Consider the following 17,332-nt stretch of genomic DNA (forward strand, 5'->3'; position numbering starts at 1 on the left):
GGCTAGAAGCATTATGAAAGACCACCACCAACCCAGCAATGGACTGTTAGAGCTGCTGCGGTCAGGCAAACGCCTACGCTGCCACAAAGCCACCACAGAGACTCAAAGGTTTTTTTCCCCTCAAGCTATCAGAGGTTGGAACAACCAATTAACCTTTAAGTACCCGCTCAGCACCAGCACACAGTCTTTGCACAAATTGTAAATAGTTTTGGACCGTATATAGCTCACAATTACTATACATACAGTACCACATATTTATTGTTATTTGCAATATATACTTCTGCTACACTATTGTATATTCAGTATATCTTTAATATATTCTGTATATTATATATTTTGTACTTCTTTTTGGCTGCAAAATATATCAGTAACCCAGAGAAGTCTATGGTCATTCACTACATAAATGTTTGTTTGCACACTTATCAGGTTAATTAATTTTCTACACTTTACATTCTTTACACTTTATTACTTAATATTACTTAAATACCTTACTTATTACTTATACATTTATAATGAATTATTTATAACTTTTATTAGCTTACTTGTATTACTTTATTGTATTCCTATGTCACTACCTAGCTTGTTGAACATTATTAGCACAGTCTGACAAACCAACATTTCACTGCACATACATTTATGTATGTATGTATGTATGTATGCACATACAATATGTATGAGCATGGCTCTGTGTAGTTCTCTCATTCTCCCTCCCTCTCCTCCCTTTAACTAACCACCTCCTCACCTCCTCTCTCTCCCCTACTCCTGCCTTTCTTTTCTCTCCCTACCATCATCTTCTCCTCTCTCCCCTCCTCTTCCTCGGTCCTCCTGCCAAGAGTTGTTCCAGATCACCTCCCTCCCCTCCACAGTCCACACACCTCCTCCTCTTCCACCATCTCTTCTTCTCCACCCCCCCCCCCTCCAGCAGTCCAAGGAAGAAGCTGTAATGTCAGAAACGATTAGAACAACAGGGGCCGTTAAGCACACATGGACACGCACAGAAACACACACACACACACACACACACACACACACACACACACACACACACACACACACACACACACCCCGTCAACATCGAGAGCATCAGAGGTCCCTGGACAGCCGCCTCTTCTCCCCTCTGCTTTTTTTTTTTTTTTTTTTTTAGCTGCTTACTTTTGTTTTATTTCCCTGCTTGGTAGCCATGGTGATGTATGGTACCATTGTCTCTTCTTGTTTCTAAAAATAGAAAGGGAATGCTCTGGCTGGTAATGAATCTCTTTGTGTAGTAGCAGGCATACTGCTATCATTGTCACTCGTTCACGTACAGTAAATGTGGATGTGCCATTGGTCTGTTGTGAGTCAGCGTTTTCAAAAAGCATGTAGATGTTAATTTATTCTTACACATTGTTAATCACTGTCACTTATTTCAGCTGGTGTATATTCTGACATTTCAGGTTAAGCTGGCTGGCATTTATAGGCTACTGGGTGATCACGTGACGTCAACGTACAGTGCTTCCTCAGTGTGTCCTTATATACCACCTGACACTGTTACCACTCAAAGCACTTTACAATACAGTACCTATTCACATAATCACACACCAATGGCGGAGGCGCGAGGCACAAACCAGCTTATCAGGAGCAGTCAGGGAATCTGTGTCTTGTTCAAGGACACTTCAATGTGATGCCAATGGGAGCAAGGATCGAACCGGAACCATCCGATTCCCAGGTGACCACTATACCTACTGAGCCACACCAGCCATACTGTAGCTTGTTCCCAGCCTACCGGGCATATGATTTGTGGTTAGACAACTACCCAAGTAACATTTAGCCATATGATATTGATCCTAAGGTTTGTACTCCAGTCCAGTGTTGACTGAAGGCTTTTCTCAAAAATGTGGCAGAATCGATGGAGCATGTTCTAGCACAAACGGATTTGTCAGTCATTTCAACTAATTTTAGATGGTGTATACTGTGTAAGTGTCACTTTCTGTGTAATCTAACCTGTCTTTTCTGTTTGCTGTGTCTGCGTTGCTTTGAGATGCCTTTTGGGCTTCCTGAAATAAGGATAGAATCGATAGTGGCCAGAGATTGTCTTTGTTTTTGCATGAATTGATTTGTTGTCAGTCATTGTTGCTGGTTTTCACTCAGTGTCACTCATTGGGCCAGCATATTGGTTAGAGAGGCCATGCAGTGACTGAAAGGTCACAGTTTAGATTTTTCTAACTGCCAATGTGTGCAATAGTCAAGTGTCCAGTCAAGTGTCCTTGGGTAAGGACATTGAAACCCTTCTTGCTCATCCTTTGTAAGTCGACATTATACACAAGAGAGCTGACTGAAATAACAGATAACAATATGCTCCTTCAGAGTCATATGTATTAAGAGACGACGTTGCAAAAACCCATTTCACCTGCTAAGAACCATGAGGGGTCAAAGGGCCAGAAATAACTAACTAGAAAGTAGTGCTCAGAGCACATAACTCCATCAAAATGTAAAGCGCCCTGTTATAGCGCCACCATGAGGTTGGTTTAAAGAATTTGGGGTGGAGGTTGCTCCTTGGCCTACTGGCCTACTAGTGTTCATGCAAAGTTTGATGCTGATTGGTCCAGCATTGTTAAATTAGCTACACAGACACATGGACAGAGGCAAGAACATAATCTCTGCCTGTAGGCCTGGCGGAGATAATAATGTAGATTTTGTGTTGTTCTTTGTAAAAAGTTGCTGTAGATGCTGAAAGCAAGGACAAAACTGTTCTAATGAGGCTGTCTGCTGTCTCTGTTTATGTACCGTATGTATTTCACTCCGACTGCAAATTTGGGCTAAAACACGCTAACAGACATCCCTAATTAAAGGCGATGAGCCACATGGCATACGTAAAAAATAAATACCATCTGTCATTGTATTCAGATCTGATGGCAGTTTGGTACCTTTGTAAAGAGAAGGAACCATAGGTGATAGGTAGCCCTATTTTGCAATATTTAGATTTAATAATGTAATTGACGGTTTGAGCTTATGATCTATGCCATGCCAAACAGAACAGGAAGAATGAAAGGTTCTTATACTCTTGGCATTGTTTTCAACACTTTCCCCTATAGTCCCTATTATGGGAATGTCACTATTTTCTAAATCTACTAAATATTTTCCCCAAAAAAGGGCTCAAAGGGGTGTAGCCATTTTGACACGTGGTTCCTTTGTCACTAACTTTGAAAGGATTTCATTCTTAAAAAAAGAGAAGAATTAGTATAATTATTCAGATATATCGGCCTATTCATGATTGTTATTATTATTTATATTTGTGTCCTTTATTCACCCAGGGAAAGGCCTATTCATGATTCGTATTATTATTTTCATTACATTTTTATCCTTTATTTACCTAGGGAAAGGCCTATTCATGATTGAAGTACGATGCCTCTCAAAATATAAACACAAAATCACACAAGACTTACAACATTCAAAATGCTATTCTCATGTTGAATTTTGTGATTTAGGTCCATTTTGCCATAAGCCCAAGTGTATGTGTGTGTGTGTGTGTGTGTGTGTGTGTGTGTGTGTGTGTGTGTGTGTGTGTGTGTGTGTGTGTGTGTGTGTGTGTGTGTGTGTGTGTGTGTGTGTGTGACTGTGTGTGTGTGTGTGTGACTGTGTGTGTGTGTGTGTGTGTGTGTGAGCGTGACTGTGTGTGTGTGAGCGTGACTGTGTGTGTGTGTGTGTGAGCGTGACTGTGTGTGCGTGCGTGCGCGTGACTGCGCTTGCGTGCGTGTTTGAAAGAGAGAGAGACAGAATTTGTATGCCTGCCATGGGATCACACTTCCCTATTCCTCCTCTCACAGCATCACCAAAGCAAAGTGCCCCCTGAGGGACGTGAGTGGAGCGCGACCCCCTGGAGTACCTTAGTGACAAGTGAGTACACATCCATTACATAAGGCCCTCTCTCTGGGGAGTGATAATACAGCCAGGACACAGTGGTTTCTCTGATGACTGCCCAGTGGTAATCATAGTCCTAGTGTTCAGATTGGTTAATTAAACCTTAATTAACTGACAGATCTGCTCACCCTTCAGAGGCCAATTATCCACCATCGTCAGTGGCCAGCAATTACAGTACAAAGCCTCACATTGATTGCGTTCTTTTATTGTAATGTTTTATGGCTGGAGAAGTTTCATGGTACATTTCAGACAATAGTTCTACACCACACACACATGATTGAAATGAAATCATAACAGTAACCATACCAAACATTGGTCCCCATCACCATGAACAAATAGGAAAAATGGTATTCAAAAGGATTCTAAAATATCTTGAACTGATTAAAAAACAATCTGTCTGGATTATGAGTCATTACTAAGAAGTCAGACTAATTAATTTGTTGTGTTCCCTGCCTGTTCAGACATGTGTGTCTGGGTGTTCTTTTAAATCTTGTGCGTGTGTGCGTGCATGCGTGTGCTCGGATATGGATGTGCGTGTGGATAAGAGTCATGCATGTACTTACATATATGCTGTAGATAGATATATATAAATGTGTTTGTGTGTGTGTGTGTGTGTGTGTGTGTGTGTGTGTGTGTGTGTGTGTGTGTGTGTGCGTGTGCGTGTGCGCATGTGTAAGCAGCAGCAGGCAAATGAGTACATAACGTATGCATGTGTGCCGTAAATGATATCATATCGTATATCCGCAGGGTTATCATCTCACATCATACTACTCGGCACACATAAAGCCAAATAGCTGCTGTGTGGATATGGTGTATTGGTCTGGTGTTCTGTGAGTATATCTCAGACTGAGGTGATGCACTCAGTGGTGCTGGTGACACAGACGCCACAGTCACACCTCAGGGCCACAGGGTAGCTGTAGAAAGGATCCACCTTTGCTGAACAGTTGGGCAGACGCACCGTCACTATGCGGCTCTCATTGTAGGTGCAGACACGCTGGTAGGACTCAATGAAAGGCGGGTCTAGAACCGGCTTCTGGAAGGAGAAACAAACAGTCCGTTTACATTCCAATTAGAATCAGAGACTTTATTGCTCCAGTATGATGAGGTTCGTATAGGTTCAGGTTCGTGTGCAGTGACAACCTTACATTAGATGAGTAACAGGACTATGGATGGTGTGCACGGACATACATTACAGGACTCATACAGGCTACTTCTGTGTCTGTTTCCCTTCTATGCCCATATATGGTGATCTCTGTATGTATCTGTCTGTCTGCCTGCTTGTGTCCCTTTTATGCTCACACATTCTCCCTTGGGTCGTCGGCGACGCGCGTGCCGACTTTGAAAGTGGTCAGTCGGACGGTTCTCGAGATACGTGAACTACAGGTGCACGCACGGACAGACGGTCAGAGATTTTGTGCATTTATAGTAGGATAATAAATGTTTGGTCTACTGTGTGTGAGATTTAAGACTAAACATTTTGCGTTCCAGTATATCTTCACTGAGTGAGATTTGTTTTTATCTGACAGATAGTCTATCTCACTTCTACTGTATCTTGTCTCCTCAGTTTTTATGTCCCTACCTCACGCCTCTCTCTGATGTGATTAGTCGAGGATCAATGAAATATGTTATTACATCTGGCTGTGATATTTGCTTTGAATGTTAAGAATTGAAGCGTATTGTTCTGCTGCAGCGCATCATAAGTCTTTACTCATCACTGACCCGAATGTGTTAGTAGAGATTTCAGTTACTACTAGATGCTCTGCAAATTTTTTTTAAATAACTTTCTAGTGCTTTCTCCTCCTCTCCTCTTTGTCTCTACTGTACGTGATCCTTCTGTCAGTGGAGTCTCTTGTTATGTGTTCTATCTGGGCACTGTGGCTCTGACCCGCAACACTCACTTTTTATTGGTGAATTGAAATAATGACTCACATGTAGAATGTACGATTAAGTCACCAACAGTTTACATTGAATGTGAGTATTTCTCTTTTTTTTGCAATTGAGGCCTCTGGCAGACAGGGTGCTACAGCAACAGCGAGATCCTGTGTGTGTGTGTGTGTGTGTGTGTGTGTGTGTGTGTGTGTGTGTGTGTGTGTGTGTGTGTGTGTGTGTGTGTGTGTGTGTGTGTGTGTGTGTGTGTGTGTGTGTGTGTGTGTGTGTGTGTGTGTGTGTGCGTGCGTGCGTGCGCGTGCGTTTTTTGGCCAAGAAACCAACATTGGCGATCATAGAACAAAACATGAATACATGCTTGTTGAGATGGCATAATAAATGACAAGGACACATGAGTTCTCTAATGCCTGGTGTTGTTAAACAGCATGCATGATGAAACTATACACTTTCCATCGCATTTTGTAACCTCCACCAAGAAACGTACAATCCAAAATGTTGCTTTTTTCAAAGCATTTGAGGCATTGTTAACTGAACTACTATTGTCAGTTCCATTTTGGCAATACTGTACACCTCTCCCCCCCACTTCTCTTTTTACATTAACTCTCACCGGCTGCTGGATATTAACTGAACATCAGTGGGACAAATCTCAGCATTTCTCTACAGCCCTCTGTTCTCATATTTGGAGTGTTTACTCTGCAGACTTAGATACCTGCTGTATTTGACACAAATCAAATGCCAAATTTGCCAGTCTAAAACAATACACTGTTCTTATATACTAGCTGAATGATGGCTATCTCGAAATGAAGTCAGATCAAGTTCTGTGCCAGGATTTTTTTATTTCATGTAGACTAGGCTAGAGCAACATCTACTGTAGGTCTACATACTGTACTGTAGACCAATTTAGTATGGTCTGGTCTGTTATTATAACCAGTCTCTCTGTAGACCACTATGGTCTGTTATTACTGGTCTCTGTACACCACTGTGGACAGTAATTGTTTACAAAATTATGGAACAATACATCTTGCTCTATGCAGCTTATCATTTCTCTGGTCTGTCTCTCTGCCTGTCTAATCCATCTAATCTGTCTCTGTCTAGATTCAAGCTGACCTAATATCACCTAATATCGTTTTTAGTACAACTTGTCAGTTTTACTTGTGTCATCTCTCACTGTAATTACATTACATTCCTCCAGCCTTCCTTGGTCTCTCTTTCTCTCATTCTTACGCTTTCTCTCAGTCTCATCTCATATAATTTGTAATTAGCTTGTTCCTCCCCCTTTCGCTCACCTTCCTCTGCTCTCTTTCTCAATGTTCTCTCACGCTCTGCTTTCACTGGCTCACTATATCATACTGCACACCCTTAAAAATGTATACGCTTGATTCAGGCATTTTAGCCTACCATAGACCTATAAATCTAACCTATCCTCCCTCTCCAAGATCCATGAGAGAACAGTCACTAATCAACTGAAATGTGACTTTCACAATCATTTATTTGAGAAACTTCAGTGAGGATTTATATCATCGGACATAAACAGTACTGTTTAAAGTTACACATTTGGGACTTCTCTCTGTACTTTCTTTTAGATCTCAGTGCTGCATTTGACATCTTTGACCATAGCATCCTATTGTTCATCGTTATGCAGATGATACCCAATTATATTAATCAATGAGATGATGTATGTGATTTGATTTGGCACTATATTAATTAATTTGACTTGACTGTCGCTCTCTGTACAGTATGTACCACCCAGTTCCCCCCTCATCTCACCTCCCAGGTCTCACAGCGCCCCCAGCAGGCATCTGTGGTGATGTGCAGCCCCCCACAGCCGGGCTTCCTGGCGAGGAAGGTGAACTCGCGGACAGCACAGCCGATGAACCGTCTCAGGTTGACAGCCGAGGTCCGCTGGATGCCTTCTGGTTGCAGAAACGTCCATATCAGCAAACAGGACAGTACCAGACCACACCACCTGATATTGGGTTGAAATTCAATGACAAGCGTTCTGTTTAAGGCAGGACTGGTAAGTTAATAAATGAAAGTTATGTTATGAATATTATAGTCTTGATTATAGTCTTGATGCCACAATGCCAGACCCCATCAATTGACTTTGGTTAGAAATGTATTTAAAAACATTTCACACAGCCTATGAATTGAATACCAAGGCCCTCATTGGAAACAAGTCCGCAAGGACTTTTATGAACGGACCTGTTAGACAAAGTATTTTAAATGTAACTGTGCTGTTTTAAATTTTTTGCCTAATAAAATATTCAATCAATCAAACAGGCAGTAATTGACATGCTGTAACAGCTTAGAAAAGTTAGTTATTATTATGATTATTATTCTTCTGGGTCTTGAGTGTCCGGGTAGCTCAGTCGGTAGAGCACTCGCCTTCCAACTGTAAGGTCCTGGGTTTTATCCTGGAGCACCGTCAACTCAGCGTATGAGTAGCACTGCGTGGCTAACTAAAGGGCTGTTCACACTGAGCACTATAACTATAGAAATATAGTTTTAAAAATCGTCTACGTCTAAAAAGGTCAAGTGGATGGCCACACCACAACTATAACAAATACAATGGTGAATGATATAGTCATAGTTATAGTTATAGTTATAGTGCTCAGTGTGAGCCCTTTAGTCGTATACGGTACTGGGAGCTGATTGTAGATGTCACACTCCACCACAGCATTCCATCTCCCAAGGGTCTGAAAAGCACACTGAAAAGGGTAGCCATTCTTGGCTGATACTGACAAAGCCACCTAGTACTTACACTTGATGACACAACACTTGACCCCACCATCTAGTCCGAGGTTGAATTATATTTAAGAAAACAGTGTACTAGACAATAAATGTCAGGTTAGCAAAGTTCAGCAAAGAATTTAAAGTGTTGCATATTATCCGTGATGTACAGTTCCCTCAGCCTGTTGGAGAGTGCCATTATGGGCAGGGTCAATGTATGCAGGTTTTCATTCCAAAAAAACACCACCTGACTTCACTAATTAGGTTCCTCAAGCTGGTTAAATGTATTGAAAATCACCCAGTAGAGTGCTGGGTTGGAATGATTATCATACTGTAATTACACTGTCTAATTTTGACAGGACAACACCACCACATCCCAGTGATATTCAGAGTTTAAACTAATATAAAACAACATGATATAACTACACTGACAAAACAGTGTTCAATTTATTTCAATGAAACAGTCTGGCGGTGTGAATCCAGATGGAACCTAATAATTTCCTCTTTGATTTTTACTTGTTAGATTTGAGCAATCAGGGACATCCACTCACTGTCACTTACTCAATAGAAATGCAACAGCCAATTTTTCAGTCAAGGGCATATCTATTACTTCAGGCATATCTGTTTATATGACCATGAAGGACCTTGACCAAAGCGTTGCCTATTCAATTTCTATTGAGCAAGTGAATTCAGTTTTGCTATCTATACGGGTCTGCTCCAGCAACACACCTGTCACATCAGGTGTGCAAAAGACTTTTGACGACCAATGTCTTAAAGTCACCTCAATATACGTCTACAAATGCCCTGCAATAATTTAAATAAATATGTTGCAAATTTGCAACTCAATGTTTGGAGAGTGGTCCTAATCGCTTTTATGCTAACTTGAATTGTGTTGAGCCCCCTGAGTGGTTTTCATCTCACTCACTGAATTAAAAATATATATATTTCTGTGATTTTACTTTTCGTTACTGCATTTTACATTGTATCTATGTGATGTTATGTTGTACGCGTACAGCTAAATGGTATCACAACAGTGTCATCATGCTCTTGTCTTCTCATATCTGACTCACCGTTGTGTCCCTCTCTTTTGCAAAGTCATCTGAGTTTTGGCCTCCCCAACAGTATAGTCCAGCCTAACACCACAGCCTAGTCCTAATGCCAAGTGAAAGTCACTGACCCTCCAACAAACACAGTGGCTGCAATCAGTTACTGAGAGGTGGCTTATACTGTCTAAAGGATTATCCGTCAAAATGATCAATTACAAATTGAGGCAGGGCAAACAGTTACTCAATCTAGATAGTTCCACAGCGCGAGGCCACTACGATGTCCTCTGGCAAGTCTTCGGTACACTGGTTCTTGTCGTCATGTGCTCCTCTGGGCCCACTGGCTGCCCGCTAAATGGATCTGACGGTACAAGCGGAGGCTTTTTATCATCGTGTCCTGTCTATCCACAGCCTACCAGGCAATCAGTTAGTCAGTCAGACAACCAGTCATCCGGGACTGAAGCCTTCTTTCTTTCATTTCCCAATTTGCTAAATCCCCCTTAGGCCCATCTTACCTGTCCGTGCTCATCAAGTCTTTCAAACTAGCTTGCTCCCAGTCCATTAGCTTGATTAGGGGAAGAACTTGTCCTTTTGTTCATAGCCAGCCACATGGAAGAGAGAGGGCGAAAACATACTCATGTTATCTACTTGTATCCACTCTCACTTATCCAAGCTCAATAAACTGGCTACAAGAGACAAGAAAATGCAGTACGTGTTCGTACACGTACTGTGGCAGTAATAAGTTCAACCCTTGAGCTCCTGTTTGTTCACCATTCTCCGACTTTGTTTGATTATTTTGTCACGCCTCTGCTTTTTGGCAGTGACTTTGCACATGTTATTTCTTCTCAGTCAGAGAGACTGTAAAAGATGTCTGTTGCTCAGGGCAAGTTTTAGGCTTACAGTGCAATTCCCTCAGAAGATAGCATGAGTGACAGTGGAGGTGAACCAAAAACGAATTGAGAGATGAGGAGGAGGTACTGATGTATGTGTGGAAGTGCCACATCAAGATGCAAGAGTGGGAGAGATGTAGATACAGTAGACATGGAAAGAAAGACAGATTATAAGTGCAGGGTTAGCACTTGCCGGTCAAGAAATGAGGGATGAGAGAGAGGGAGATTAAACAAAAAATTAGGGAGATGCAAAGAAGGGGTAAAATGACAGAGGTAAGGGATAGAGAAGCGACGGAGATGAGAAGAGGAAGATTTGTTTACTTAAGTGACATAACATGACAGAGAGGTAGAGAGTAAAAGATTATTTGGGTGAATAAACACCTTATCAAGAGATGACAGAGAGGAGAGAGTGAGAGTGAGAGTGAGAGTGAGAGAGAGAGAGAGAGAGAGGGGGACGGACGGACGGACGGACGGAGATAGGGAACAAGGGGGTAGATTTATTTGGGTGACTAGACACCTCATCAACTAATTACCATCTTTAAAAGACGCTGCGGGTCCCTTGTAACGCTAGCAGAGCAGAACACCTTTCCAACAGACTGAGGGAAAAATTTATCTTTCATGTTAAACTTGTAAGTTGAAGGCGAAGCAATTAAAGTTATATTAGACAAAAACATGTCGAGGAGGGTGAGTCAGTGACAGGTTCAAACTCTTCACGGCACGGAGACCTCAAAGACCAGCTGTCTGAGGTTGCTATTGAAAAGTACAAGTTCGGGGAAGAATAGATTTTAATAGGATTATGGTAATCAGAATCACTTTACTTTGATTGCATATAAGAATTTGACCTGGTAGATTGCTCACAGAAAACACGATGATGAGGTTCTAAAAGTAAAGCTTTTTCATACAAAAAAAGTTAAAATCAATAAATAAAGGGAATACGTAATTGCTTATGGGCTCTAAAAGAACATAGTTTATTGCACTGATAAAACAAATCTGGACAGTATTTGTTGGAGAATTCATTCACAAACATGTTTAAAGGGCAACAAAACATTTAGCTTGTTTTTTTTTAAGGTTTTGCCTATAATGACATGATGATGATGAGATGATGGTGATTAAGCTCAAAATAGTTTTTAGACTGCATCACATTACCTACTTAGAGGTCAGATTGCAAGCCAGCTTCCTCCAATTCTGCACTTCTTAGTTTTGATAATTCTAGTCTTTTTGGATATAAAATCAATTGGAACAAGAGCAATCCCACTTAAAGGGATACTTCACTTTCACATAAAATAAACATTAAAAATATATATAAAAAAAATGAAAGAAGTTATGGCAAAATAAAGGCCCCCTCACACATTAGTAGGACACTCTAATGCGTGAGGGGGCCATGAATTTTCCATTACTTTTTTCATTTATTTTTAATATATTTTTTAAATGTTCCCCCCCGCCGAAAGTGAAGTATCCCTTTAACTTTCTTGCATTTACATTTTGCTGAACTAATGGACACCCTTTTACTTGGAAAACAAACAAAATCTAGTATTTACAGTAGGAATCAACCAGTGGTGGAAAAAGTACTGAGATGTTTTACTTAAGTAAAAGTATAAATTCCACTATTTAGAAATATTCCTTTATAAGTAAAAGTCTGGTATTGAAAATGTAGTCTAGTATTGTATAAGTACAAAAGTATTGGCATCAAAACATACTTAAAGTACAAAAAGTAAAAGTATTCATTACGGAGAATGTCCCAATTCACAAGTTTTCAAAATCTTTTGAAAGTAGCCGATCTACAAGCGCACAACTTGTCGCAAGCTTGTAGATCGGCTATTTTCATATAGCCGAAGTATATAGGGCTGAAGTGGTTAATGAATGTTTTCTAATAATCAAAATCTACAAAGTAACTAGTAACTCAAGATTTCAAATAATTGTTGTAGAGTAAAAGTACATTATTTGCCTCTGAGATGTAGAGGAGTAGAAGTAAAAGTAAAAGTAATGAAATACTCCAGTAAAGTAAAAATACCTCAAAACTGTACTTGTGTACATGTACTTGGTTACTTTCCACCACTGGAATCAACGGCACATGTCCTATTTCTAAAGTCTTCAGCCTTAATGGTGCTGACACTCACTTCTATCATTCATAGATTCCTCTCTATATATAAATATATATTTCCTCAACACTGGTTCAGAGACATCAAATCCCTCTTTATTCGATTCCTTTGGAATGACAAAAAGCCTAGACTCGTTTAGAAGAATTAATTATACCCAGATCCAGAGGGGGGTTAGGAGTCCCAGATGTATTCCAGTATTAGCTTTCATATAATGCAAAGTATCCATTGACTCAGGCCTATAAACCCGCTTCTGGTAGGCAGTAGGGAATGGAGAAGCCCACTATCTAGAAATACTGTAAGAACATATCCTTGGCATCATATGGTACTGTCCATAACCATCACCTTGATTGGAGAACACAATCAGTGGTGTCAATTCACCTAAGCTAAGGTGTGGCAAGGTCACGTAACAGCATCAATATCAATGGCCAGCAAACACTCATTTCCGACATAGGCTATAGTCTACATAGCAGAGGCTACAATGTAACATGATGACAAACGTGTATAAATGCCTTGAGACAACTTTAAAATTCAGTCTCATCCTTCTACAATGAATAGTCCATAGCGTATGTACTGTAGACTACACAATAATGTTAAAGAACCACTTCACCCATTTTAACCTATCTTCATGTAATGCTCATTATAAGATGACACCATTTCTGTGTCTCAGAGGAGGGCTGTGGACTGTTCAGAAACCTGCCTACCAGTGACATCATCGGTAGGCAGGATTGGTAGTTTCAAACAAGATTTTAAACTTTTAAAATGTGTTTTATTAATGCAACAATGGCTTCTATTTCAGGATTCTAACTATTGTATGAAAGGTAAGGTTGAAAATGGGTGACGTGCTCCTTTAATCAATAATTGACTGTCTCTCTGACATGCACCATTCAGCACCATGGACAGTGAGTGCCAGGGTCAGAGAGCAGAAAGCATAGCGAAATTATAAAAAGATTGTATTATTTACAGAAAATGTATAACTTTATCTATTCATCATTCATCGCACTGCCCGTTTCAGTTTATACTAATTAAACATAGCATGGGCTGTCTGGCTTGAAAATCAATGTAATCGATTGACTGATTCCATCCATATTATGCTACAATGTCGCATGTTTATCAACTAAAATACTTATTATTTTAAACTTGATGGAGTGTAATCCAGCCTGCTTCTCAAGGGGTTCTTTATTTTAGCTGACATCGTGGAGAAAGGACTAAAAACTGACACCACACCAGCCTAACCTCTAACCTGTAATGAATGACCAGTGTCCTCCCTGTTGCTTGTATGATACTACAGTAACCTCTAGTGGTCACTAATAGTAACTGACTGTACTTAGGCTGTTGAAAACTAACCTCTCTTAATACAGTACTTTAACATTATAGCATTTAGATGACATTGTTATCCACAGCAACTTAAAATAGGTGAAAATGTTGCATTTAAAAAACATATATAGTTTACTGACAGCAGCTGAAGTCCCTGTCATGTCTGTCTGTCTATCAGTCCCTCCTGGTACACACAACACCACTGACCACTTTACACGCTGAGGAAGGCTTGATGCCGAAACGCTATTAATTAAAAAAGTACCAGAAGGTTTTTTTTTCTTACTCTTGATGGAGGGGGCGAGATGTTCCGGTTCAACGCCAGGCACTGACTACAGGGGGTCCGACAAATCTTTGTGTGATGGGACATTAGCCGAAGCACAAAGCGTTGTGAGCTTGTAGATCGGCTATTTGTTTATGTCGAGAAGAGCAGACCAAGTAGGCTACAGAGCCAATAGTCAAGCTGACTAAATATTGAGGGTTTAAAAAGGGTATTTCCGAAAGTACACATTAACATGAATCCAACATAATTTAGTATAATAGTAACAACAAAACATTAATTTTGCACAACACTGATGTTAGTCTGTCAAACAAGTCTATATGAAATCTATGAAAAAGTTGAATCTGCGACACAATTCTATACAATATGGTGTGGGGGGTCCCTGCTTCATCTCTCTATCAGCTATAGGGGGTCCTTGAAAAAACGTTGAAGACCCCTATAGGCTATACTGTACGTAGGAGAAAGTGAGATTTTGGTGAGTCAGTCATGCAGGGAATGAACCGTCAACACAGGTGACAGTATAAGTAGGCCTACTAAAATTAGAAGTGCGTGCGTGTGCGTGTGTGTGCACGCGCGCGCGCGTGTGTGTCGAACCCTCACTGGTGACTATATTTAGCTCCCCACTGATGTCCCTGTCACGGTACATGGCTCTGGCCTCTCCGGTAACAGTTCCAGGGCCCCAGTCCACTACACTCTCTACTCTGTGAGGGGTGTGACTCGGTTCAGGCTTCAATCACAACGTGTTTAGTCAGTGCAATCGTTTACAAATTACATCCGATGTACTATTGTTGCTTGGACTTGCATCTACATTAGGCTGACTACACCCAACGGCATCACCAAGCTCACGATCCTTCGACTTTAGGTGCATGTAAGTACGCTTCAACTTCTTCTCCCCGTTCATTCGTCTTCTCTGAAACGACAGTAAGCAGTTGTGGAAAGTAACTAAGTACATGTACTCAAGAAGTACTGTTACTTTTACTTACTCCACATATCAGAGGCAAATACTTTACTTTTACTAACTTCAGTTACTAGAACTACTTTGTACATTTTAAATATTATTTCAAAACATACATTAAACACTTATTTGAAAGTAGCAGATCTACTTGTAGATCTACTATTTTCAAAGGATGTTTATACATCTGGAAAACTTAAAAAAGTGAGTAGCCTACTTTTTCCACCACTGCTCGCCTTTAATTCTACTGTTCTGCCCCTTAATTGGCAGCATTATTTCGTGACAGGGTTTGCAAAGAAACAAATTGCAGCAGCTGTAATTAATGCCGTCAAGAAAACCCACCAAGAAACTTTTCATGCTAATGCTGGCCCCCATAATGTCACTGCTCTGGTCATGTCTCCACTCAGAATGACTCCTCATTATTACAGTCTAACCGACAGCAGGGTAGCGGTTTACGTTCATTATCTACTTTATTTTTATTTTTATTGACACCTCTTAAATCATTAATTAGCCTTCATCAGTACAAAGTAATACAAATTTCAGCTCCCTGCAAGAGAAGCCTGTATTTTGTTAGTTAAACTTTTACATGAAAATGTACAAAAGCTGTCTTTTTGTTTCATTTTGACCGTATGTTTGGAATTATTCTGTACATACACATTCATGCTGTAAGCTGCAGCTGTAAGTGAATTATTAAAAAGCCTCAATGACTATTATTACAACGCCGCTGTACTGATTTGAAGCTCTCTGGTGGCAGTCACGTGACCAAACTATGGGCTATTTTTGGCCCCTGACAGGTTCTCTCTCTAAACGTCACATTCCTGGAGTCACAGAGCTGGAGCCTGGAGTTACACTTTTAGTGATGAAGAATATATTGTTGTGAGGGAAAGTTTGCTTCTACTTTGTCTCTCGTTGTTTTTTAAAGTAGACTGGCATTTTCCCAATACAAGATAGTCTCTGATGGCATTTAAATATCACCAAGGAGGCGAGGAGACAGTTTGGCAGAGAAACGTTTTTGACGAGGCTGCTGTGAATATGACATTTGACGTTTCATATTTCATATTATGCTTCTTTAACTTGAGTGAATTGGATTTTTTGAAGGAGGCTCTTGTTTATGTCCGCTGGGGTGCTGTCATCATAACATTGGATAAAGAAGCCCCTGAGGCTTATCCAGGTGGATAAACAAGTGTATTGATGATGACTAATGTGCAAATACTGTACCAGCTGGGTGACCCAGCTGCAGATAATCAGCCCTATGTCATCATTACTGATTCAAATGATTTTTGTTGCCTGGTGCCTTTTGTTGACTGGTGGTGGTGGTGATGACCAGTGGTGGAAAGTAACTAAGTACATTTACTCAAGGTACTGTACTTAAGTACCATTTTGATGTATTTTTACTTTACTGGAGTATTTCCAATTTTCAATACTTTAACTTCTACTCCACTACATCTCAGGGGGAAATATTGTACTTTTACTCCACTACAATTATATGACAACTTTATTTACTAGTTACTTTGTAGATTTTGATTATTATTACAAAACATACAGTAACCACTTCAGCCCTTTGGAAATCGGCCATTTGAAAATAGCCGATCTACAAGCTCATAATGCTCTATTTTCAAAAGATTTGTAGGCTATACATTTTATACATTGAAACTTGTGAAATGGGACATTCTGCATAAACTTTCTACTTTTACATTTTTATAACGCTACTTTTGTACTTTTACTCAAGTACATTTTGAATTCTGGACTTTTACTTGTAACGTAGTATTTCTACATTGCAGTATTGCTACTTTTACTTAAGTAAAACATTTGAGTACTTTTTCCACCACTGGTGGTGACTGAGCCAATCTGTACTATGTTTATACCCACTGGATATGGACACATTCTGGTGTTCTAGGCTTGTGTCTGTCTCGCTGTCATTGTACATTCCCACTGGTTTGACTGTTAGGCCTAATGTTCTACACTGTTTTGTGAACTGAGCCGCAAATGCAATAATAAACTAGTGACTTTTTTCAATTGTGGAACCCTTGACCTTGCCAGGATTAGTGCCATGGTCTACCCATTAAACTACAAAGGGATTGGACTCTGTCAGTGCTGCTGCTATATACAGTAGCACACGCTGACCTGTTTTAACCTTGGAAAGGTCAGACAGACAGTCTAACATGGTCTTACTTAATGCTTACAAAGGGATGGGATGTGTTTGATCACTGCAATAATTAGTTGTTGTGCATGATTATACATGC

General features: G+C 40.3%; 2 protein-coding genes across 3 annotated transcripts in view; one reads left to right on the forward strand and one right to left on the reverse strand.

Moving 5' to 3' along the window:
* Positions 1-4,520: 4,520 nt before the first annotated feature.
* Positions 4,521-10,209, reverse strand: gphb5 (glycoprotein hormone subunit beta 5). 2 transcript variants are annotated; one of them, XM_080414629.1, is made up of 3 exons: positions 10,073-10,209; positions 7,552-7,750; positions 4,521-4,930 (listed from the first exon to the last, which is right to left on the reverse strand). In XM_080414629.1, the coding sequence occupies exons 1-3, from the start codon at positions 10,117-10,119 to the stop codon at positions 4,739-4,741; spliced, it is 438 nt and encodes a 145-aa protein (XP_080270755.1). In that variant the 5' UTR covers positions 10,120-10,209; the 3' UTR covers positions 4,521-4,738. The 2 variants fall into 2 exon arrangements, with proteins under 2 accessions (XP_080270755.1, XP_080270756.1); XM_080414630.1 differs by lacking the exon at positions 10,073-10,209 and adding an exon at positions 9,585-10,019.
* A 4,729-nt stretch (positions 10,210-14,938) lies between these two features.
* Positions 14,939-17,332, forward strand: part of syne2b (spectrin repeat containing, nuclear envelope 2b) — a 188,590-nt gene continuing 186,196 nt past the window's right edge. The window contains exon 1 of the mRNA XM_080414797.1: positions 14,939-15,005. The gene's annotated coding sequence lies outside the window, so the exon portion shown is untranslated. The remainder of the gene's footprint in view (positions 15,006-17,332) is intronic.

The sequence above is a fragment of the Gymnoscopelus braueri genome (genome assembly GCF_963280865.1).
Source record: "Gymnoscopelus braueri genome assembly, chromosome: 19".
NCBI classification, from domain to species: Eukaryota; Metazoa; Chordata; class Actinopteri; order Myctophiformes; family Myctophidae; genus Gymnoscopelus; species Gymnoscopelus braueri.